Consider the following 26,875-nt stretch of genomic DNA (forward strand, 5'->3'; position numbering starts at 1 on the left):
GGAACAGAGCAGCAAGGATAGGATAGCCTTGTCTCTCCACGGCCAGGCCTCTCTGGTGCACCAAAATCTGTTCAGATCACTGCTTTACTGAGAGCACTTCCTAGAGGAAGCAAACAGGCCAGCTCCTAACTTTGTCAGCCTCTCTACTTTTTGTCTTCACTGTCTGTCTCTTTCCTCTTTGCTTTCCCTTCCTCATTTTCCTCTTCCCACTAGTATCACTATACAAAGGAACAAGAGACCGTCTAGTCCCTCTGTGGCCATAGTACACACAGCCACAGAGGGACTAGGCGAAACAAGCAGCCCTTTCTCTAAGAAGCCAAACCATAACAACTGTAACGTCTTCGTCCTTCTATCTGGGGGGAGGCCTGTCACCTCACCCCAACCCCCACCTAACTGCGGGTCCTTTTCTCATCTGCAGGACAGGTGGTTAAAAGGAAGATTCCCACATCTTTTCCAGCTTCAAAACTCTGCGCTTCTACAACATTCGTACGGAATGGTTGAACATGAGACCCACTGGGACATTGTAGAAAGGCAGAATAGAGCCATCTGTAACTTCTCACTTAATGCTTCCTTGTATCTATTTCCAGGAAGTATATCCAAGCAGAGCCTGTGCTCGTGGTTTAATTTTCATGCAGTACAATTGGAACCGGAGTATCTTGCCTATAACTTTGAATTCTACAGCACTCTCTACTCATAATGGGTAGCTCTCACTAAAGCCAAGTGAGTTTTAGCTCAGACAAGCACCTACATACTTAACAAGAGAATGTTTGCCATTTGAATCAATAGCGTCAATAGTCACACACACACACGCGTGCACACACACACACACACACACACACACACACACACACACACACAAATCAGTGTTGCAGAGTAGTTAATCACATAGTTCTTTCCATGAAAAAAAAAAACAGTTTTAGGATTTGGCTATTAATTCTATACAAGTGAAGCATTTCTTCCAGAATTAAATAAGGCATTCTTTCACAGACCAGTCATTTGTCAAGGCAACACCTCCATAGACCTGCCTACAAGTCAGTCTTTGGAGGGTTTTCTCGAACATTTCCTCTTCCCAGATATGCCAAGGCTTGTGTCAAGTTGCCAGAAAAACAACCACCAAAGTAGTAGTGTTAAACCCCGGGACCACCGAATTAAAAAACAAGAAAAATCTGAAGGAACAATTTTCAGTTTTTTAAAAAGTGAAATAACAATTCCATGTTATCTGAAAGTACCACCCTAATAAATTTTTATTATTATTTCATAAGACAGTCAAATCTGTTTCTCCCAACGTATTGAAGTATTATAAAAATATTTCATTTTACTAGAGCCAATCAACTTATTTCTTAAGTAGTATGATTTGAATGAATGCTTCTTGAGGATAAGTTAGCACTGTTGCTAAAAATCATATCATTAAGCTTTGCTGTCAATAGCCTACCTCATTTTACCACCAAAACGTTTTATTTAAAAATAGAGTCAGCCCAGCACTTTAGCACATTCCTGTATTCCCAGTTCTTTAGGAGTCTAGGGTATAAAGATGGCTTGAGCCTAGGAATTCAAGGCCAACTAAATGACATAACATGATCCTATCTCAAAATAAATATATGCAAACTAAGAGTTGAGGGTTTCTTCTAATGTTGCTAAGCCATAAAATATATGGTAGCATAGCAATGGGCCTATAATACTCACTGCACAATGATATAATAAAATTCATTGATTTGGATAAACTGTCCTGGACTGATATTGAATCCAGGAGGTTTGTTTTTAAAAGAAACATACTGAAAATAGGTTAATATTAGAGGTCTTGAAGAAGCTGCATTAATGGCTAGGTAAGACCAAGAATGACTGCAATTAGAACTTCAGTTATAAAGTTTCCAAAGGCAACTGAAATGTGCTCCACACTTGGGTCCTTAGCAATTTGTTTCTGTCTACTTTATATCATTTCTGCTGTGAAATACCGAGTACTTCATTTGGATAACACTATATTTAAGATAACTAGTTCATTTAATGCCCTTGATACTCTTAGAAGGCTGGCACTGTTACCTTTGGCTTTCTATCAGAAATGAGTAATACAGCAATCAGAAACCCCACTAAGGCCCACCTGAGTCTCTGCCTCACTGCACGTTCTTACTGAGCCCCCTGAGGTGAGTATGGCCACATGCCCCAGTGTAGGCCTCACAAACATTACTGTACACATGTGGCGCTGCACTCACATTATGGTGGCTACAATAGCGTGGGGTTCATAAGTGAGCTGCTGGTTTCCTTCCTCACTCGTGTCTTTGTTCACCCTACCACATTTGAGTTTTTTCTAAAGGTTACTTTTTAAAATTTTTAATACTTACTTCGCAATGGCTAGATCTAGACAGCACAAATTGACACGCTGGGCTCAAAAGAAATAAAAGAGGGCACAAAGTCGAATGGGTAGAAGGGTGGGCATGCATCTGGGTGGAGGGGGGAGTAAATATTATCAAAATACATTGTATGCAACTCTCAAAGAATTAATAAAAATATTACCTAAAAAATCTTAAATACCAAGAATAAATAAGATTGCCTTATAGAGTGAGCAGTAATTACATGAGTTAAAAATGAGTGTACATATAAAACGCAGAACAGGGACCTAACCACTGACTTACTCCTCCAATAAATACGCATGCAGTATCTGCCATGTGCCACGCACAAGGCTACAGTGGTAGAAATGAAACTGCTAGCTTATTAATAGTCCCCGACACAAAGCAAGTACCAGGAAACACTAAAGGCAAACATGAACAATGCAGCTGTAGTGCATCCACCACTAGCTAAGGTGTTTCTGAACTATCCAAATAAAGCACTCAGATTCCTTCCAAGGACTGGAGGTGGGCTGTTTCTAGGGGCTCCACTGAGCCAGGGTAACGACACAAAGGAGGAAAGGCCCTATGCCAAAACTCCTGAGACACGTCTGCCTCTCGGTCACCGAAGAAACAAGCGAAACCAGGCAGATCAATCTCTACTTCGAATAACAAATAAATTCCCACATGGGAAACCTGCTTCTCATCAATCAAATAAACTAGGAAAAGAGGTATTTCTAGGCCGTTCCCCAGGGGCCCACCGTAACACATATAAAATGGCTTACCTAATTAGACTAATCATCGCTTCCGTTCCACACGCTCTGGCTAATTACCCAACTCAAAGCCGTTCACCCTGCCACCATGCCACCTCCCTCCAAAGATCCACTTCTAGAAATGCAACTTGAGGCTGTCTCCCAGAAGAAAGCATGTCAGGACAACTATTAGTTTATTGAGGGAGGGGATTGAAAGTTTTGGGACATTTTTCTTAGAAACTTAAGAAACAGAAATAAGTCCTAATAGTTTTTCAGACATATACATAAAAACTTTGATTTCTAAGATGCTCTTAATCATCATTTTTAAGTCAGTAACTATAGAAAAATGATACCAAAAGCGTGCTTGTGTACCCAGAAAGTGAGGGCTCCTTGGAAGAGAGCTTGCCGTTTTCACAGGTTGGGGCTTTCAACTTGAGAACAAACCAGGACCAAGCAGACCACAATAGTGTCACAAAAACAGAGGCCCACACAAGGGAACCCCAGGTAACTGTGGTATGGCTTCTTTAAAACATTATTTTTAGGTCTGTCACTATCCAATTCCTCTTGTTTAAAAGTCATCCCAATACACACTCTAAAAAAGAGGTTTTGTTCCTTTAAGCTTTCGCTCATAGCGCCCACCTAATTTATGACTAACCAATTCATAAGCCTTAATGAGCACTCTATCAGAATCAGTGATGGACAGCAATGTGGCTAATATTTATTCTAACCTTATAATCTAAGTAAAACAAACTCAGTGCCCCAAAACAATATCCACCAAGAAAGCAGGTGGCTATGTTTTGCCTCACTGTGGAGCCTTCAGAGGCAAGACCCAAGTGGCCAGAGGAGATGGTGGAGGCAAGTCTTTCATTAACTCATGTCCAGCCCTACTCTGCCTCCTGTTTTACATCATACGAACCAGACTCCACTACATACTCCAGTTGCCATGAGCAGAACTGTTCTGCCTTCTCTTTCCTGCCGTGATGGGCTATGACCCTCTAAACACTGGGGACCAAAATGAACCACTTGCTTCCTTAAGTTGTTTCTACCAAGTATTTTGGTCATAGGGACACATAAGTACCAAACACAAGTGCTAAGCCTCAGCTCTGGAAGGTCCGTGACTCAAGCTGGGCATCTGTGACACCCCATCCGACCCTCAAGTTCGGCTGCTCTACAACACGGTGCCTCATTTGTCTTTCTACTGGGCTAATTCTCAACTGCTACGACCCAGAGCGTTCAAACCATCTCTCTCCCTGCTTCTGTCCCTGCTTCTCCAATCCATTCTCCACACTGCTAAAAAGCTAAACTGCTTAAATCAACCCCCCCCCGGACCCCACCATACCCAGTAACTACCCATTTCCACTGGATAAAATCTAAACACCCAAGTGAGACGCTGCGCAACCTAACCTCACTTTTCCATGGCCATCCTCCATCACAACCCGAGTTACCTGTTCAAGCCAGGCCTTTACTCGGCTGTTTATACATTAAGCTCTTCCTTCCACATGCCTTTTGTCTCTAAGGCATATGCTTCTCCTGGCCAGCCCCATCTCATCTGCCACAGACATCTGTTGTTTCTGTCTGCCAAGCATCTTTCCTCTGGCCTCTAAATGAAATCGTCTCTCCCCCGTTCTCCCTCTATGTGGTCTGACTTAAACTGCCAACCTCCAGGCATCCCAGTCCAGGGCCCTGAACGTGAAAACATACGATACAGGCCGAGCCACGGTGCTCTATCCACAACCCACCCGTCCATAACTCGAACCAGACTTGGTCCTAATTGATCTGAAGGACATTTCTGGAAACCCTAGAACAGGGCTGCTGTCAGGCCAGATGATGAGTATGGCACTGTTACACCAAGCAGTGGACAGGCTGTCACAAATGATGGGGCAGGGGAGGGGCAGTTAGGTCACAGGCTCTGTCCCTTTTGATTCAGAGCTGGCAAAGCACCGTGTCTGAAGTGAGGATCAGGATGCAGAAAACACACAGGACAAGCAGTCAAGTCTCTAATCCTGGTTCTGGAAATTACTATCTCAGTGAGTCAACTAACTTTTACAGCTCTGTTCTCTCATTTGGAGAACATAAAGCAGGACAGCACATTTCCTAAGGACCAATCACACCTATGGTTCCACAGCCTCCTTAGAAGGAGCTAGACCTTGAGTGGCCATAGCAAAGCCAGGCCCTTCAAGCATCACTTTAAAACTACAAAGTCAAGCCAGGTGTGGTAACAGCAGCACTCAGAGGACCCTCAAGCCCAGCCTGGCTGGCATAGTGAGACTCTGTCTGTAAATAAAGAAGCAAAACAAACTACATCAGCTTCTTTCTCTTGGATTCTGCACTATGTAGGAATGGGAACGGACACCACCTTTACAAAAAGGGAGCTAGGATTTGGTGATCATGAATAGTCACGCCTTTGATTCTCACTCCACCTTAGGAAAATACACTAAGACAGCAATCAGAGGCACAGGCCAAAGTTTACATAGGTAATAATGCTTAATAGTCATCACATACAGTGTTTTACCTAAAAGTGAAACACTAGAGGTATCCTAAACATTCAGCAATAATGACTAAATAAATTATGGAAAAGTCATAAGATTAAATACTATTCGTTTAAAAATATTATCTGCAAATAGTTTTAATGACATGGGGAAATGTTCAAAATGTAACACTAAGCACAGTAAAACATGACATGAAATAATGTATACTGTATGAACACACATACCCAGAATAACACAAAAAATGGAAATGCCCAAAAAAGGTCATTAGTTTTAACTTTATAACTAATCTTCTTCTTCTTCATCGGCTTCTTCTTTTTCTTCTTCTTCTTCTTCTCCTTCTCCTTCTTCTTCATCATCTTCTTCTCCTCCTCCTCCTTCTTCTGATGCTATATTTGGATATCTTGAGTTGTTTACAATTATTAAAGTATAATGTTTATAAACAGGAAAATGTATTATTTGCTTATTTAGACAGAGTCTCACTCATTATGTAGACTAGGCTGGCCTCAAACTCACAGAGATCCACTCTCCATGAATCCTCCATAAGTTCTAAATCTAAGGGAATGCGCCACCACACCTACCCCTATTTTTTTTTTCACTTTAAAGTGGAAGGTAAGAATTCCGTTACACCGCCTAAGGAAAGACTGTACACGCATGCTTGTGAAAGGTAGCACCTCCACGCATTTACCTTATCTGCAATGTACAATCCCCATGATAATCACATTCACAAATGGACCAGCCGAGAAGAAGGCTGAAATAGGACATTAACTCATTAACAGTGATCTCAGCACTTGCTGCTTTCAAGTAGCTGATAGGGGCACAAAAGCATGTCACCAAAACAGGTTAAATGTCCACATGGTCCACCAACCCTCTCTCTTCCATCAACTGGGATGTATTTATCAGCTCAGCTCACAGATACCTGAGCCTAGGAAAATGAGTAGCAGAACTGAGGTGGAGAAGGCAGACCACCAGAGCCTGGCAGGCACAGAAAGCCATCAGGACTACTGAGCTTTGCATAGATGCAGTTCAGTTCCTGGGTCCCTTCCTGGGTTCACATGGCAATTAGCAAGTCAAACTTACAATGCTGTTGACTAGGCAAAGCAACAAGTATACTACTGAACTTTGTTAGATTTGTATCTATGGGTAACATAAGCAAACAAAAACTTCGTTCACCTACAACTTAAAGGGCTATGTGTTTGCTCTCTGGGAAGACAAAGATCTTGAGTAACAGAGTACACACATACTCTCTCTCTCTCTCTCTCTCTCTCTCTCTCTCTCTCTCTCTCTCTCTCTCTCTCTCTCTCACACACACACACACACACACACACACACACACACACACACACACACACACACACACTTGGGGAGATCTCACAGCACAGAAGGTCCTCGGGTGTCCTCCAGCTACAGGCCAGTTGTGACCGTAAGGCAGGAATTAGCCTGTTCTGACCTCCAGAACTTGCCCAAAACTGATGCTCATGGAATGAGGAGAAGACCTTTAGAATACAACAAATTATGATACTACAAAAACAACTAATGTTTAAGGAATTTACACACAGGCAAAATAAACAGTGTGGAGACAGAAGTGCTATCTTAAGCACTGTTTCAGGGCCAAGACTTTCAACCAGAACTTGAGACATTTTCTAAGACCTCTAACTATACGTCATAAAATTACCTAGAAATATGGTTCTAAAGTATACTCCCAGTTTGTCATTTGTATCCATTCTTAAAAATCTTGGCTAGATTATCATAGGATGTTTCATTAAATATTTACAACATGCCAAACATTTCAAATGCATCAATCTCCTTTATAGACATTTAATCCTCAAAGCCCATTAAACAGATGGCTTTATCAATGAAGAAGCTGAAGTTGAGAAAAAGGAAGAGCCAGCTATAGTGCCTCACACATGGAATGCCAATACTTGGGAGCTGAGGCCAAGCCTGGGTACCATAGTGGGTTCTATGCCAGTTTGTACTACAGTATGAAATCCTACAATAATAATGATGATGATGATGATGCGGGAAGGAGGCAGGAAGAAGGAGAGAAAAGAATGGACAAAATGAAAAAATAATATATTTACCAAAATTCTGACCATCAGTAAAAAGTGAGATTCAAACCTAGATGCAGCAAATTAATTCATGAAGTCACGATGCTTTTCCAACCAAGAGAAGACGGACTATTTTTAAGCATCTTGCATTTATTGTGAACACACTTAAATAATGACGAGGTTTAAACTTTCAACCTGCAGCTATGTCAACTGTTTGCTGTTTGAACAAAAAGTATGGCTCACTAACCCAAGGCAGATTGGACTACAGTTTGTTGAAATTTCTGGAGAATCATTTTATATTATTAGTGATAATTAAAAGATAATAAAGACCAAAAAAATTGATCTCGAGTTCCACTACTGCTCAAAGTTAATGGTTTCTCATCTCAAAGTAAAAACCATGCACACTACAGTTCTGAAAAAGCATGTGGCACACAGTAGCCTGTCAGGTATGCGTGGAGGGGTGTATAACTGTAACAAAGAAAAAAAGGTCCTGAATTTGAGAGTGAATTGGGAGTGGGGTACTTAGAGGGGAAGAGGGGATGAAAAGATGCAAATACAGTACTCATGTATGAAATTCTCTAAGAAAAATAATAGAATGTCTTTAAAAAGAACAAAAGGTAAACGGATTAGTACAAAGAGATTATTTCACAAAAAAAAAAAAAAAACCTACTTCTGAACGAATAGATTTTCAAAGGCATTTTATCCTTCTGCTTTATTACAAAGATGCAAGTTTTCAGTAAAATGAAAAATGGAGACATTAAATAAAATTGAGGAGACATTTCCTTAGGAAAATTACTGGGCTTTGAGTTTAGATAAGATAATCAAATGAAGCCAAGAGCCTCCTAATTAGAACAAACAAAACGACCTTCAGGTCATTCTGTTAGCACAAGCAAAGACTGAAAAGAAATTTTAAATTGTCTAAAGGCATTTCGGCGTATCTGATCTCCATTTTGGAACTTGTTTCAGAAATATAATCTGAGAACTAACTCTCTCAGTTTCCTCATTTGCAAAATGAGACTCAACTTGGGGGTTTGTTTCTAGGGTCTTCTGCAGCTCTAACGTTCTATTGTTATAACCGCCACCTTTTACAAAGCAAGACCATACGCATAAGAAGGATTTGATGTTTACCACAATCCACTATAAAATCACAACTTGAAGGCTCTTCACATTTGAACAACCCGTTTAGTCACTGCTTATGTTCTTATATAGCCAAATCTGCCATTTAAGCTGGAATATCTTGGCAGTGGCCTAGTCTTTGTTCAAAGGCATCAAGACTGAAAGTTGGTTAGGTTTTCAATCAACTCTGTTAGACTATTCCTACAGGTTCTGTTTTCTTTTAAGGGACAACAGCAAGTTTATACTTTCCCGCCCTTTGTTCTCTTCGGGTCTTATTTAACCTTGTTACAAAGGCTGAAAGACAGCTTGTGTATCTATTGTTCTTCTTGGTTTCTTGCCCTTAGCTTAAAGACCACCATTTCTATAAACTCCTCTTAGCCCAGGTTTTTCTAACCACTTATCTACCCTTCCACTGTGAGTAGTGCTCTGACACAAACACCACAGGTGCGATGGCATTTATCTGCAATCCCTTCACTTGAGAGGATGAGGCAAGAGGATCATCAAATGTTCAAGGCCAACCTGGGCTACAGAGGGAAAGGGGAAGATAAGACACCAGAATCTCAAAAGATAATTGTGTAGAGTTTAATCATTTCCATCCGTACTGTACTGCTATTGACACCTAATTACCGATAGATATAAAACTAATCTTAGAGCCCTGCTCTAGTGATTAAATGAATATAACGTATTGGTACAAGGGTAGCTGGCTACATATTAATCACTCAATAAATGTGATTTTAATGATTTATAATAAAATGCAGCATTTATGTCTGCATGATCCAGCTGTAAACTCTAGCTTTCCATAACAATAAAATTTTGCAGTATATACTATACTATTAGCTATTTGTTCTCTAAGGATTAGGCAGAAAATTAAGGCGCTACAGTTAAACTTAAATCACAGATCAATCAAAAATCAAGACTGTTAAAATTCTGCTTCAGTCTGCCTACCTGTGATGTCACTGCCTACCTGACATAGGGCGTGGCCCTGCTCAGTGTATAAAAGGACAGACCTACCTCCCCCCTCCCCCCTTTTACCCCCTCTCTCTTCCTCTGTCTCTTCCTGTCTCTGTCTCTCTCTCTCTTTCTGGGGTACCCCTCCCCCTTTCCTTCTCTCCCATGCTCATTTAATAAACCTCATCATATCCATTTCCTGCCATCTGCCATCTTATTATCTCTTATTTCTTTTAAACATTAAAAAAAAAAAAAGACTCTAAGCAACTTTTGAAATTAATATTGAAATTAACGATAAACAGGACAAGGTTACATAAAGAATTAATTTACAGTAAAGTTTCCAGTGAACGTATACTATATCAGCCAGGCAATCCCACTTCTTACAACTAAACACTTAGGAGGCTCCTACTATAGAATTTAAAGACGAAAATCACCTGGATGCGCTGGCAGAGCCTAAGGCACTTATGGTATTAGGCTGCCTGGAATTCAAATCCTTCTACGAGACCTGGAAAAAAACTCACTTACCCTTTTTGTTCCCAGGGTCCCCATTATGAAATGCATGTCAAGACCCCACCTCCCCGCCTCATAAGGGATGAAGGAATCAAAGGACCATTGGGTGTGACATGTGCGTGGCATGGAGCTCCTCGCCTTTCAATGGCTCAGGGATGTCAACGTTATGGTACTGACATTCCTCAAAAATTATCTTAAGAAGCAAATTATCATAATATTACCAAAACTTACTGTCTAAAAGCATTGACCATTTTAAATAGATAGAGGCCCTTAACCTGAGAGCTAACTACTACTAAAGTCAACTAATGGCATAACATTGTACATATTTTAGTTAACACATTTTAGGGAAGACTTTAATATTAATGTTTGAAATTCCTTCTTGATATTAATTTTACTGGTCTATATGTAATCACTTGGCATATCATATACCGATAGTCATGGAAAATGATATAATAATAAAGGCAGGAGCAAAACTGAGCTTCTCATACCTGCCATTGCTTTGCACCTATGCACATGCTATTCAATATGGCAACTATTTGGGGCCATTTAGCACTTGAAATATGGCGCATGTACTGTGGGTGTAAAACATGGAACAGACTTTTAGGGCTTTTACTAAAGCCCATATTTACATGGATTTCCAGTTTATACAGAATCAATTTCAAGTCTTATCCTGACCAAATATTCCATTATTCTATTTTATTACTACCTTAAGAGGTTTTTCATAAAAATATTTTGATCATAATTTCCCCTCTCTCAATTCTTCGAAACCCCCACATACCGAACTTTGTGTTATTTTACTCTCAAAAGAAAAAACAAAATGGCAAGAGAAAAAAAGTATTAAAAAAGAAACTAATAAGAGCCCACCAAAATAAATAAGTAAGCAAGCAGACAAACAAGAAGTGCCACAAATGTTACAGACATAACCTGCCACTTTTTGACTGGATTTAAGGCCCACTTCAGGGCATGGAATCCACAGATGACACTGCTAAAGTGATGAAGAGAAGCTTTTTATTAGCATGTGGTAGAAGGTTTGCTGTACCTCCTACAAACTCACCAAATTTACATAGATAATAAAACTAAAGGGCTGAGTTCCAACAGGGGAGCCATCTATTAAAGAGACTTTAGCTTTACTTCGCGGGTATACAGAACACCACAAGGGTAACAAATACACCTGAGCTGGCAAAACAGCACCAACACAGCGCTTTGCCTATAGTCCCAAAGCAGAGAGAGTTAGTCATAAGTCCAAGAGGAAGGAAAAAAAAAAAAAAAAAAAAAAACAGCTTTGGGATTTAAATTAGACCAGGAAGTAGTATGGCCTCACGTATATGCAAATGAGACTAGCCTCAAGTCTCCACCTAGCTAATTATTATGCAAAACAGTTACATGTGCACAGGCTTAGGTCAGAGACCAGTAAACATGCAGAAGGAGGGCAGAGATACTGAAATGATATATTTTTCTAAGTCACAAAGGCCTGTAGAAAGGGACTAGTGGAGAAGTATCACACAGAAACAAAGGGAATAAAAAAAGTACAGGAACAAAGTCCAAAGAGGGAGGAAAGGAAATTAGACGTACTCCCTGGCATCTCCTTTTACTCAAACATAGATGCTGCAGCATCCATCCCCAGCTGGGAGCCCGATAGGAATATAGCTCAGTCCCCATCCTAGACTGCACAGGTCAGACTCTTCACTGCAGCTGTGCCCCCACGTGACCCTTACAGCCACATCTGACGAGCAGCTGCTCACCTCACCCTAGAGGCATCTGAAATGTTCAAATGATTACTTAGTGCCCATCTGTTTCCTCGAGTCTGTTCCATCTAAACACAGGTCATAGGAAACCAGATTACACGCACGCTGAAAGGTTGGTGGCAAATCTGTGTTCCAAGTGACAGCTAAAGAACTAATCAATCACCAACAGAGTGCACACAAAGTCTACCTCAGGCAACATGGGTACTTGACCTAGGGACTGTTCTGGGTGACTAAGATGAACAGAAATGGTACACACACACACACACACAGAGAGAGAGAGAGAGAGAGAGAGAGAGAGAGAGAGAGAGAGAGAGAGAGAGAGAGAGAGAGAGAGAGAGAGAGAGAATAAATAAATGCAAAACGATTTTTATTTAAAAAAGAAGGTGGAAATTGAAGAAGACACCTCATATCCACCTCTGTTCTCCACATACATATGCAGGACACACACATATGCACTAACATGCACACATGCACACATCCACAGGGACATATACAGGGGGCTGTAGAGATGGCTCAGAGGTTAAGAGCACTGTCTGTTCTTCCAAAGGTCCTGAGTTCAATTCCCAGCAACCACATGGTGGCTCACAACCATCTACAATGGGATATGGTGCCCTCTTCTGGCGGGAAGGCACACATGCAAGCAGAATACATATAAATAATAAATAAATATTAAAACACACACACACAGAAAAGAAGAAATCATTTTAAGGTCCAGATAAAAGAAACAAGAATATAAGAATCCCAGAGAGTAAAGAAATTAATGGCACTGACAAAGCTTAGTGTTTGTGAAACAAGCTGGGAAATTTTAGTTGTCTTAAATTCTTCATTTGTTTTTTTCCTCATCACTGTCATTCCAATCAAGCAGACTGTTGCTTTTCCCATTTCAAAACCTCCTTTCACTACTTTCTGCTACATTCTCCACCTTCCTTTTACAGGAAAAAAGAAATCCTTGAAACCTTTGTTAACTGACTTCAAATGTTTCTCTTTCTCCCCTACTCTCTTTCACCTTCACTGATCAAGCTTTGTTCACCATGGCTCCATCAAAATTGCTACTGAACCCATTCATGATGTCACCATTGCTGTTCCCAGTGCACTTGACCCTCATCTTACTCGACCTTTTAAGATGCACCTGGCCCGTCCTTGAATGTCTTCACTTGGCTCTTCCCCAGGAATTCTCTATTTCCCTCCACTTTCTTTTCTTTTTTCCTCCTGCACTGATCAGTCCTCTCTCAACTCTCTACCTCCAGTGAGCGAGCAGCCTCAAGTTCTCAGGTCTGAGCCCCTCTGCTTTCCCACTGACAATTACTTCCGTGTGGATTTCATCCAGTCAAAATAACTTCACAACATTTCTCTCCAGCCTGGACCTCTCTTCAGAAACCCAGGCAAACAATCTCTACAAAGATAAGAGTTCCCTGTTGGTATGGAGGCTCATGCCTACAATCCCAGAAAATCTGAGACAGAAAAATTGTCACAAGGTCAAGGAGAACCTTGGTCATAAGGGGAAACTCTGTCAGAAGGGAGGGGGAAGTAAAAGAAAAACATATTTCTCTGATCCATCCAAAGAACTACTTAACAGGATTGTCCATGTCTGCTCTTAACCCTGCCCATGTCAGTGTAGTCTCATGAGACACGGCTGCTCTAAAAACACAGGCCAGATCATGTCACATCCTTATCTGACACTCTCTCAATGGCTTCTCTACTCCTGCTAGACATAATCCTGCAAGGCTATACAGGAACTGCCGATCCTGTCTGCTCTCCTCTCTGCTCAGGACCCTCAGCTCCTGGGAGGCAGAGCACCTTTAAATGAGAGGTCTACATACACCCTTCCTGAAGGCAACTGAAACTGGCCAGGCAGCGCAGGGGACTTTGATTTCTTCCGATCAAAGGGAGACTATGATTTAAGGTGCAAGCACTTTATGTTTTAATGATGGATGGAATCTGGGTGTTGCCCACTTGCAGGGAACTTCTGGACTGAAGCGCAAAACAGAAACGTACACTTGTTAATTCTTCAGTTCAGTAGCACACATGGTAAAGGAACATGGGAGGCCATGGTTTTGTGAGCCACTTTCGAGAAGTTAAAAGTATCTTCTAGATAAAAGAAAAGGGAAAAAAAAAAAAAAGAAAAAGAAAAGAAAAGGAAAATAGTTTCAGCACCTGTTTATGTGTAAAACTGAATTACTCCAAAAAGGAATTTAAAACAAAGTAAAAAAAAGAATGGGCTAACTACTCTATCTTAATATCATAATAATACTAATTTGCATGTAGTAGGTTTGCTTTTGTTTCTGAAGTTATGCGCTTAGTAGGCACTCTGGCAGGTAGGGATGTTTGTCACTAGAGAACATACCAGCTAAGTAGAACTAACTAAATTCCTCGGGCCACCACCAAAAAGTCACTATAGTCACCAGTTAGATCTAAATTTCCAGCATTCTGATCTTCATAAGTATACTGGATGCTCATAAAACATGAACGGCCCTTCACAGTACTACTAAACCAGAAACGTCAGATAGTCCTAGAAATTTAGAGCTGGGAGATTTAGAAAAGTATGGAAGACATTACTTAGAAGATGGAATAACAGCATCTATAAAGATCAAGCAGGTGTGACTAGGTGTGGTGTCCTCTTTCAGAAGGTAGGTCTCTGTCCAATCCAAGAAAGCACTGTGTTCTATACAAATGTCTCCAGAGAAATGGTTTCTAATTTTCTGTTCAGTAAACATATGGATCTCAAAGTCTTCAGAGTTCTGGAATCTTCCCAAGCAGCATAGGCAGAGGCTAAATCCATCCTATAAGGTCTCACTCTACAGCCCCGACTAGCATGAACTCTTCTATGCAGACTAGGCTGTTGGAGTTCCAAACTCACACCTGCTGCTGCCTCCAGGGTTCCACAGCACCCAGCTCTCCCCTTTTTTCTACCAGAAAGAAGTACAAAAATGTTACTTACACAGTCATTTTGTTTAATTCATCTATTCATTTCAGCAAACATATAAGCATAATGAATGGTGCTTTGCTTAACATAAAGAACACTGATTGCAAAGGACAAGAAATGAAAAGACAATTAAGAGAATGGTAGAAGATCCCCGTAAAGCATCTGTCACATAGGAGACATGAATCCTAACAATACCTGAACAATTATTTCTCCAAAGAAGATGTACAGGTGGCCATCATATATAAGAAAACAAGTGTAATATTATCAGACATTAGAGAACTGCAAACCAAAACCATAATGGAGGGTGGCTCAAGCCTGTAATTCAACATGAAAGAAAGAGAGAGAGAGAGAGAGAGAGAGAGAGAGAGAGAGAGGAAAGAGAGAGAGAGAGAGAAGAGAGAGAGGAGAGAGAGAGAGAGAGAGAGAGAGAGAGAGAGAGGAAAGAGAGAGAGAGAGAGAGAAGAGAGAGAGAGGAAAGAGAGAGAGAGAGAGAGAGAGAGAGAGAGAGAGAGAGAGAGAGAGAGAGAACAAAGCCACCCTGAATACATACGGAGTCCAGTGCCACTCTGAGCAGCCCTGAGGATTTTCTCATGTCGTCGTCACACACACTGCACATAAAATCAGTATAGTGTGCATCACTATTGAACAATCCTGGAGCCTGTAAACACAGCTGTTCGTTTCCTAGTCCTGCCACACAAGGTATCAGAGATTTCCCAACTGCCACCACCTTATGAGTGCACTATACCTCTAATCATAATCTGAAGTGCTCTCACTTCTATCGGTACAAAGCCCAGCACAACTTCTTGTCAATATGTTGTGTCAAAAAAAAAAAAAAAAAAAAAAAAAAAAAACATGTTGTGTCATCAGGTATTTTCCTGCTGTCTTCATGCACTTTAACTATCTACTGGCTCTCCAAGACAGTTCTGTACGATTTTCAAAAAAGTCCTTCACTGTTTTGATACCAACCACTGTCCACTTGGGTCTTCATGACGATGCTATAGAGATTCACAAGAAATTGAGACGGGGGTATCAGATACTCCTTACAGAAAAGAAAGACGTCGACTTTAATGTTTTGTCATGTCCTTAAGCTCTCAAAACAATGTCATCCAGTTTTTTCTCTTTTTTATTTTTAAATAATGTATTCAGATTACATCCTGATTGTTATCCTCTCACTTGTATCTTCCCGTTCCCCCCCTCCCTCCTTTTTTTACTCTATTCCCCTTCCCTAGACCTATGACAGAAGGGGACCTCTTCCCCTACCATATGATCACAGCCTGTCAGGTCTCATCTAGATAACCTGCTTCCCCTTCCTCAGGGTGCCACCAGGCCTCCCAAACAAGAGAAAGTGGTCAAACAGGAGGCACCAGAGTTAATGTCAGAGGCAGTCCCCCACTCTCCCCACAACCATAGAGAATGAGCTGTCCATTGGCTAGATCTGAATAGGGGGTCTAGGTTCACTGTATGCATTATCCTTGGTTGGTACAGAGTTTGTGCAGGCCCCCTGGGCCCAGATCCGCCAGTCTTGATGGTCTTCTTGTGGGGCTCCTTGGACCCTCTGGGTCCTACAATTTCCCCATTCTTCCATACCACTCTCACCTGGAGTCCCAGTAGCAAGTCCTAGCATCTGTCCCAATCCTCTGCTAAGTGAAGCCTCTCAGAGGACATCCATGTTGTAGTAATATCCAAATATCAGTGCGTATATACCATGTGTGACTTTCTAAGTCTGGGTTATCTCAGTCAGGATGGTCATTTCTAGTTCCATCCATTTGCCTGCAATTTTCAAGATTTCCTTGTTTTTAATAGCTGAGTAGTATTCCGTAGTGTAAATGCACCACAGTTTCTTTATCCGTTCTTTGACTAAGGGACATGTAGGTTGTTTCCAGATTCTGGTTATGATGAATAAGGCTGCTATGAACACGGTTAAGCATATGTCCTTGTTGTGTGGTGGAGCATCTTTCAGGTATATGCCAAGCTATTCCAATAGCTGGGTCCTGAGGTAGCACTATTCCCAATTTTCTGAGAAAGTGCCAGATAGATTTCCAAAGTGGTTGAACTAGTTTGCACTCCCACCAGCAATGAAGATGTGTTCCCCTTCCTCCACATCCTCACCAGCATGTGCTGTCATTTGAGTTTTTGATCTTGGCCATTCTGGTGGGTGTAAGATGGAATCTCAGAGTCGTTTTGATTTGCATTTCTCTGATGACTAAGGACGCTGAGCATTTCTTTAGGTGTTTCTCAGCCATTCGATATTCCTCTGTTGAGAATTCTCTGTTTAGCTCTGAACCTATTTCTTAATTGGGTTGTTTGGTTTGGTGGTATTTAATATCTTGAGGTCATCCAGTTTTTAATAAAGCTAAACCAATAGACAACTCTCAGCCAGACTAGGATCCAAAGTTTTCCCGTTTACATGATACTAGTAACAAAATATGTCCCTGTTGTCCTCTGAATAGCTCTTACAGGCAATTACATCTTCTCTCTCATTATTTTAAATGGATGTATTTACTGTCATTTCATTAGAATGTCATCCTTCCCACATAGTTTCCCCATATTTGTACTTACCAGACATGACGGGGTTAGTGAGGACAGTTCTCAAAGTTTATCAAATCCCAGTCAATAAACACACGGGAGCAGCCAGAGCGCCAAAAGAGACATGTCAGCTCAGGTCAGACAATGACATCCCTTGAAGCACTTTTGCTTGAATGCCTCACTGAGCAGCATAAAGGCCATTGGCTACCTAGGATTACATAAACTCACTGAGCCTAAATGGAATTTAAAATTCAGTTCTTGAGACTAACCATATTTTAGGTCCTCAGTAGCCACAGAAGATTCTGGCTACTGAACAAGAGAGATACGGGGCAGTATACAGTCAGTGCAGAAAGTTCTATTAATGAGTGCTGATGGCAAATATAACTTGACAGAGTCCATGAAATCTCATAGGAGCTGAATTCTTGGGAACAGTGATGTCAGTGTTTGCCAACTGTACAGTTTGACTCTCTAAAGAAAGACTCGGGGACTCTGGATATTCTTCCCAGAACTTCTCTTAGGTCAGTAGAAAAACCTGCTTAGCCTCCTTGAATAAATGAACGGATGAACGAATAGCGGATATCTCTGTTTCTGCCCTAATTTACTTAGAAGATAGTAGTTCCCAGAAAGCAATGATGCTTTTTATTTGTTTATTTGTTTTGTTCTCTCGTGGAGATTTTTTTTTTTTTTTTTTTTGAGAAGAAATAAGTGTCAGCAGACCAGGCAAGGAGCTCAAGGACCCTGTGGAATCACCAGAAGTAAATCCATAAAACAAAAACATCTGTCCAAAGGGGACTGCACTATTCATGCAGAGAGCGAGCTCCAGACCTAAGAAAACAGCAAGCACAACTCAAAAGCTTTTCCACACACAAAGGGGAAGTCACAGGAGATGCCCTGAGAGATCACTCAGCCTGCTGCCGATTTCATGCTAGCTTTCTACTGTAAATTCGCTAGAAAGTAACATGGTGACAAAGACAGCAAGCATATAATTGCACACAGTCCACGTCACTCACTCAGACCTAGGGACCTCTTGCTCCATGTCCTGTGACTCAATCCACCTAGCCCAGCAGCCTCTTGGAAAATACACTTTTCAAAACCCTAAGTTCCAAAAGCACCAGTAGAATTTTACATACAGAAAAGCAACCTCCATTAGTGCTTCACCAATGATCTCCTGAAGGCCACAGGCTGCTTTGAACACGTTCTGTTTGCCATGTGCACTGACCAACAGCCACAGGAAGAACCAAGCTGTTTCATTTCTACAATTCCTTTTTTTTTTTTTTTTTTTTTTTCCTTAGCAAAGGTCGGAGAACAGAAGGCCGGACAAGCAGGGAGCAGCTGTGGCCTGGTCTTATGAATGCCCACTGCTGGTTCCCTAACCCCCTCTTATTGTTTCAAACACATTCTCAATGAGCTCTGAGCTCCAGTTCCTGGGAAGAAAATAACAAGAAAAAAACAGTCCCCTCTGCATCAACACCACCACGGTGGCAGAAATGTCTAGATACTTCTTTGAGGTGTTATAATTAGAAATTAAAATAACTGAGGCTTGCCTTCAACTCTAAGTTGTGAATCTGCTTTATTTTTATTTTAATTATTTATGACTATAGGGAACGCTTTAAAGTACCCTGGACACGGAGCTATACAACTTCTCTCTCTTGAGCCAAGGAATACTAACTAGTTTTGCTGTGTAAGCCTGTTGGTGAATTTGTCTTGATGAATTAGTCATCACTTCTTAGATCCAAAACCTGTTTCACAAAATGCTAACTCCTAGGGCATAGAAAGGGGCGGCTAAGCAAATTAGACTATTTGAGTTTGAATATTTCCTCACAGCTTTATTGGCCATGGGATCCTGCGCAACTACATTTCTCAGGGCTTCCAAAATGGAGACGGTAACGGTGGCGACTTTGTGGCTACCTGTGACAGAACTCAGGAGATGTCAGCTGCGCCTGCTGCAGCACCTCACGGCAAGGACTGCATTTTCTAAATGTTAGGGCTGGAGATGAAGCCTCAAGGCAAGTCAGCTTCTCAGCCGGACGCATGAAGATAAGTGTCTTCCTAACATAAGGACTTGAGGTTGCCCCCTAAAGCCCATATACAAAAAAGTCAGACACAGTGGCACACACATGTGATCCCAGCACTGGGGAAGTAGAGACAAGACGCTTCACTAACCAGCCAACCTACAGGAAAGCAGCAAGCTCCCAACCAACGAAAGACTGACTCAAAAGTGGATAGGCCCTGGGGAGCAGCGCCTCATGTCCTCTGGCCTCCCAGGGCACATGCATAGACACACACACACACATATACATGCACGCCAATGCACAGACTCACAGCACGTGTGAGTACGACATACAAAAATAAGTGTCCCACCCTCGGGTCACTCCAAATCCCTACCTCCAAAAACAGCCACTTAAGAAAGTTCAGAAGCAAGCACATTTGACGCATCTCACCGATTTTGGGTCATAAAGTGGGCGTGTTTGCCACTAATGAAGTCAGACAAACAAGAAACCCAGCAGTCCTGGTCAGGGACTGACTCTGCCATAGGAAGGGAGAAGAGCTGGTTGGCTCCCTTATATCACAGGTGCTGTCAATGGAGAATTACCCATGAACTCTGTGCCTTAGAGTTTCAACAAAGTCCTTGTCCCTTTGGCAACACTAACTGGATTCCAGTTTGTTGACCTTCTGGGCACAGGAAAAAAAAAATCGTCCTTTCGGTAAGGCAAACAAGCGCTCCAAGGGCAGGGGCTGTTTTTGTGTAAATAAGATAGCATGAGCAAAGACTCATTATTGATGTTGTGCATTACACCTTATTTTCCAACAAGGCACAAGGTAATATGGATTTTAGAGTAACTTGTCAACTACACACTTCAAATTATCCGTCTCTCCACTGTAAACTCCAACAGTCACGACAAAGAACAGTCTCTGGAAGTTTGGAAGATGGTACTAAGGGGAACAGCGCCATTCCCTTCCTGGGTATACGCACAGTATCAGAAATAACACAAGCTTGTCCCGACACGAACACTAAGAACGAACGCTCTGGACAATGAAATCTAGAGAACTTCACCGCAGCTCCCCTAAAGCAAATCCAGGCTGGCTTAACTTGAACTCAGGAGGTATGTGTGTAGGGATACAGCTAACCACTGGCACAGCACAGCACATATCAGCCATGGGTTCAGTCTTCAGCACTATTTTAAAATATCAAAAACTCTGGAAGAAAACCAAAGACCTCTGAGCATGGTCCTGGATGAGGGCGATAGAGAACACCTGTAGTAAACGTGATTCACTTTCGACTAGGTGCGCGTGCACGCGCGCGCGCACCTCTTCTATAACCATATTTCACATACTAAAACGCAGGCTTTGGTTACATTTTTCTCTTGATTGAGCCTAAATCTCAATCAATTCTGAATACATTGCAGACAAACTAAGAATGATCACCATGTACTACTCACCTCTTAATCCAATCCAAACCCCAACATACCATTTTTTTTCTTAATTGCCAAATGGCATTATCAGAGCACAAAGAAGGCAGTCTTAAAGCCAAAGTACACACACACACACACACACACACACACACACACATACACACATACACACATACACACATATATATGTACATATATGTATATATATGTATATATATTTTGATTTTCACAGTTTCGCCTGTGCACCTCTTAAGGAAGACCAGGATTAACCTATTATATCCCTGGCAACTTAAGTTTGTGACTAATGTAAGGCAAACCACTCCAGAACTTCTATAGGGAATTTATAATACTCTAAGCAAGGCTGGAAAAGCAGTTATTGGGAGAGAGTAGGATGGTATTCGCTCTCTCAGCAGGGAACAGCCCCTTCCCTACACCTTAACAAAAACCACCTAACCTGGCCTACCAGGACCAGGGCTGCTTCGGGAATTCCAAATCTGTAAGAGGGACTCCCTGCTTCCTCTGGGTCCTGCACAGAACCTACTCAGAGTCTCTCCTAACAGAAAGCAGGCTCCTAGAGAGCACAGCTCCTGTCTGACTGACTGGCCATTGGGCTTGGCAGCATACATCCTTTGTACATACTCGATTGCAGATAATGAATTGCACTATGCGTTGCCAAAATCCCACTTACAGCGATTTTCCAGATCTCCCTCCTCCCTATACCTGCACCTGGACCCACTCAAGAAAATCTCTGGAGTGGAAATCCTGGATCCTACTATCAGGAGAACCAGAATCTGGAAAATGAAACCCTAATGCCCATTACAGCCTCTGCATGGTGGCTGTTTAACATCCTTCAACGTCCAGAACGTTGGCAAAAGTAAACACTTAATGCTGAGGAAACTGACTGACAGTATTGTAAGCGCAGCCTCTGACCTGTGTTTAGCCTTTTTATTTATTTATTTATTTATTTATTTATTTATTTATTTATTTATTTATTTATTTTCATATCAGTTGCCAGGACATCATCGGTGGCGAAAGTTAAATGCATGTAAAACACAATCACTTAAAAGTCTTTAAAAGCTAGTGGAAATGCTGCCCGGAATCATCTCCCCCAGTCTGCTCGCTTTCTCAGCGCAAGGGTTTTCTTTTTTCTCTCTGACAGTGAAACACGATAGTCGCTCAATCTGAGAGCTGACTTGGCACACTAACATGGGCACCTTAGGTCCCCTTTAATGCCTTCCTTCTTCAGACCATTAGGCAGGAAGGAGCTTGCAGGCTGCTTCTCCCCAGATGAGGTTTACTAGGTAGAGGGGTGAATTAAAAACTCGAAACCTTAACAACAAAAAGTTGGCCCTCTTGGGTCCCCCCACATGCACAAAGGGGAAAAGAAAAACTGAAGAAAAGAATTGGGGGGGGGGGAAGGCTGATAAAAAAATAGAAAAAAAAAATAGTTATCAGAGCACAAAATGAAGTGGCCCAGGGAGCAAACGACAAGGCAAAAGAAACCCGGGGCCAGGTACGGCCACAGTGACACACTCCACAAACCCTCGCCCTAGCCCGGGTCAGATGGGGTGCTCACCGCGGCGTTTCTTCCTTCCATCTTCCATCGCCCGCTCGGAGGGGCTCGGGGCCGCGGGTGGGGTGCGGGCGACCCCGGCTGCAGCGCGGGGGAAGAGGGGGTGGAGGAGACCCGGCCGGGCGCGCGAGCGCAGGCGGCTCTTTGTTGCGCGCCCCGGGACGGCCGCCGGCGGCGCGCACCCCCGGCGTTGGCGAAGGAGCCCGCGGCGGGCACCCGGGCCGGCCCCCAGCAACGTCAAGGCGAGGGTGGCGCCCCGCGCGCGCGGAGGCGGAGTGAGAGGAGGAGGAGGAGGAGGAAGAGGGAGCTGCGTCCTGCAGCCCTCCGCTGCCTGTTGCTTTGTCTCCTTCCGCAACACTTTTCCCACCCGGAGGAAAGTGAGAGGAGAGGCGCGTTCACGGGCGTTTCCTCCCCGGGAGCGCCGCGGAAGGGGAGCCGCGCTCGGGCCGTCCCACCTGGGCCCGGGTGCGCGCGCCCGCCCGCCGGAGCGCGCGCGTCCCTGCAGGGTCCGGGCGCTCAGAGGGCGCTCCCCGGGACACAGGCCCGCCAGAGCCTTCAGTTACTGGCCTCAGGTTGCTCAGGGCCACCTACCCCATTCAGAGACTCTGGTACCCTGCGACCCAACTTGAAAGGCCCATTTCGCAAGGAAATAGGTCTCACCCTGACGCAGGCTTTCTGGTCCTAATCACTGGGACTATCCTCCCAATGAAATGTCACTTCACTGAGTTTCAGCCATAAGTGCCTCCCCGCCCCCCCCCCCAACCCCTGCCCCATTTGATCCTTGCAGCAGAAACAAAAGCTGGAACCCACTCCCTTTCAAGACTGAGGTTTCACTCTTTGAGTTATGTAGGAGTTTGGTGGCTATTTTCCCAGGTACAAGCTATGAGGCCAGTGGCCATGTCCCAAGTATCAACTTAATTTTGTGCGGAAATCTTTGTTTGTTTGCTTTTCGGTTTTTTGTTTTGTTTCCTTTGTTGCTTTTGGTTTTTTGAGACAGGGCTTCGCTGTTTTAGCCCTGGCTGACCTGGACTTGCTATGTAGACCAGGCTGGCCACGAACTCACAGCGATCGATCCACCTGTCTTGTGGTTCTCTGTTAGCACAGCTGTGCGATTGGAGATCAAGGAGCCAGGACTAGACTATCCAGCCTAAGGAAGGTCTAGTCCAAGTAAAGTGGGTTCCACATTTACAAAGTCAGTGCTTGCCAGAGCGACGCATCTGAAAGCAGAATCACACCTGGACAGCTGGACATCTTGCAGCTCTGGTGTCTCATCCATGTGACCAAGAGAGGATGACCAAAGAGAGAGAAGTGACTAACATGACCAAGTAGGGGGTAGGGGTCAGATTTCCTGGTGGCCCACAGGTCAGTGCGGACCACCTCTGAGCTTAACTGCTAGCTGGACCCTAAGGAAGGAAAGAAAAAAGAAAGCTGTGTGGATCCCCTACTTTTCTTGACGGAGTCAACCTATAGTACCCACCAAAGGAACCAAAATTAGAACGTATGCATTCCAACTTCTGAAAGCCAACCGCTGCCGAGGCTCCCCTCCCACACCAGCAGTAAGGGCAGGTTTATGGTTTGTGAAGCATCCCAGTTGACGGATTATTTCTCATCTGGGGATCTTCCCATTCGCCCTTACAGAGAAAGTCCTCTGAGCGATAGTCCCTGTGTCCCTGTTCTAAGTCCCTGCCTCCTTGATTCGTCCAGCCTGACAATTGTATTGACAAGAATCGCAAGCAAGGATTGATACAAGCTGCCGTTGACTACTGACATGGCTTTTACCTGGAAAAAAATAATCCATAATTCCTAAATTCAGACAGAACATCATAGAGGCTGAAAGGTGGACCTTGATTTTTATAAGCTTATTATTTAAGGGTCCCGGGACTAGTCCTCACAGAAGCCAGGACCCAGGCTCAAGGGGATCGCTAGTAGGCTCAGGCTCAGTTTCTGTGCCTGAGAATTCACCTCTATAAACGCAGGAAGGAGGGCTGCTAGCCCGTGGTCTCTGTTAGAGACTATTTACGTAATACAACGAAAGCCCTGGTTCCGATCCACAGCATCTCCATATCAGCCCCAAAGAGGAAGGACCAGCTAAGCAGCAGAAGCATGGACTAGTATATGATGACCCAATCCAGGCAGTCTTCTTCCATCGACTTGAGCCGGGAGCCAAGTTACTGTGTGTGCTGAGGAAGTTACTGTATGTGCTGAGGAAGTTACTGTATGTGCTAAGGAAGTTACTGTGTGTGCTGAGGAAGTTGCTGTATGTGCTGAGGAAGGAAAGAGAAAACATACTGCAGGGAAGACATGAAGAGCTGCAAGTCAAAAGGAGAAATGCGAAGGGTGAAATTCTCACAGTCTGAAAAGCCCAAATTCTGAAAAAAAAAAAAAAAAAAAAAAAAAAAAAAAAAAATATATATATATATATATATATATATATATATTCTTGCTAAAGAAGTGAGTAATTATTTAGAATGGAAAAAAAAGAAAAAAGAAAATCAATACACATTTCCAAAAATTGACAAATTTCTCAAGGCTACTAAATCCAGAAAAATTACATAATATTTTTTACAACTACCTATATTAATGGACTTTCTTAAGTACTTTAATAATAACTTTTTCCCATGTGTTTTGGCTAATTTTTTTTTTTTTTTTTTTTTTTTTTTTGAGATAGGGTCTTACTATTTAGTTCTTGCTGGCTTGGAACTCACTATGTAGACCAGGACCCAAACTCATAAAAATCCACCGGCCTCTGCCTCTCAAGCACCCTACACCCAGATGGCTGCATATGCTTGATTGCTACTATGAAATTATTTTATTTTTTTAGACCAGGCTAGCCTTGAACTCACAGAAATCTGCCTGCTTCTGCCTCCCGAGTGCTGGAATCAAAGGCGTATGCCCCCACGACCCCTGAAATGACTTTTTTAATAGTTTCATTGAAATCTAATTTATATGCCAGAAAATTGACCCATTTGAAATGTGCAATTCAGTAATTTTTAGTTTATTAGCAGAAAAGTGCAAATGCCACCAGAGTTAATTTTAGAATATTTTATCATCTACAAAGGAATCCTATTATCTACACCCACATTACTATCGCTTATTTGGCTTTTAGAGGATTCCATCTTCATATCCATTATTTAGAATGATATGCTTTCTTATGGTATGTTGTCAGATTTTGGAAGACCTACCAAGTCTCTTTCACAGGATTTCAAAAGTTTCCATGTGCGGTGATTAGTGGAAATGTTCTTTTTTAATTAGAAATGAAGAGAACTGTCTAGGAGTATGCAAATATTCTACTTGGGTGATGTCATATTAATCAAAACATCAAATTTTATTCTTAACAGCTGTTCACTGCTCTGAATATAAATTTAACCTCAAAAGAACAATATATAAAATTTGAATCAAGTGACGTATTCAAATTAGAATATAATCAGAATTAGAGGGTGTTAATCTAAGACTAAACAAAATACTCTTGAACCAAGTAAGTCTGACTACTTAGTATATGAATGTCAAAGTCCATAGATATTTCTCTCTCCAAGAATCACAAGGCACATTCTTTATCTCAGGTGAAAGTCAAAGTAACCAACTAATATATAGTACAGAAAGGAATGCACAGAAAAAAAACTAAATACGAAAGGTTGCATGCAACATGTGAGCCCCAGGATTCAGGCACTACTCACTGGCTTATTTTCATTTTCTCTGTTACAGGTTTTGTCAGCTCATAAGTGTGAATTATTTTGTGTAATAAATGAAAGACATTTAAACATTTGCTCATTGTGGTTCTATGGCTCAGGCTTCTTTCTTTTATTTGTTTATTTATTTTGGATTAGTTAGCAACCCAAGACTCTCAGAAGACGCATGCAAAGAAAGAGGCGACTGTTGCTAACCACACACAGGAGTAGTCTACAGAATCAGAAGGCCTTCTGCACAGGCGTCAGTGTTTCGCTGGGACACGTGGTGAGTCACACACCAACTGCAAACGAACAACTCCCAGAGCACGGGGCTGCTTGTGCCCTTTCTCTCTCCGGTTCTTGGCACCTGCCCATAACGGTGCCTTAGCAAAGAAGTGTTGGCGTGAAGTGTTCACCACCCAGGGGAGAACCATTCAACATTACCTAAGATTGTATTGTGCTTGAATCTCAACAGCCCGAAACGATACCGAGAGGACATGTCCGAGCCAGATTCACCACAAACCTGCTGAATGTGGAGGGAGTGCTGGACGGATACGAGGAATGAGAAATAAGCAACAAAGTTCAAGAATGTGGCTCGCGTGCACAGCCGAGCGGGAGACATGGGAAAAGAGGAGACAGCTGCCTGACTCGTGGAATTCAAAAATGTTAGATCAGAGGGTGATCCGAAGTGGCAAGCATGCTCAACTCCCCTTTCCCTATGACCCACATAACTTAGCCTAAGTGTGGTAAGAAAAACAGTAATAATAACGCATGCTCCGCTTACGGCACAGTCTTGCTGTATACTCGAGTTATCTCACGCTTGTGAGTCTCTCTCTTCGGCAGGTGAGTGTA

General features: G+C 42.5%; 1 protein-coding gene across 1 annotated transcript in view; it reads right to left on the minus strand.

Moving 5' to 3' along the window:
• Positions 1-23,634, minus strand: part of LOC127210140 (uncharacterized) — a 111,562-nt gene extending 87,928 nt beyond the window's left edge. Inside the window, exons 1-2 of the mRNA XM_051169816.1 lie at positions 23,594-23,634; positions 22,362-22,715 (exon numbers count right to left, since the gene is read on the minus strand). Coding sequence (XP_051025773.1) covers positions 22,362-22,715; positions 23,594-23,634 — 395 coding nt within the window. The remainder of the gene's footprint in view (positions 1-22,361; positions 22,716-23,593) is intronic.
• Between the last annotated feature and the right edge of the window lie 3,241 nt (positions 23,635-26,875).

This window comes from Acomys russatus, chromosome 27 (assembly GCF_903995435.1).
Source record: "Acomys russatus chromosome 27, mAcoRus1.1, whole genome shotgun sequence".
Classification (NCBI taxonomy): domain Eukaryota; kingdom Metazoa; phylum Chordata; class Mammalia; order Rodentia; family Muridae; genus Acomys; species Acomys russatus.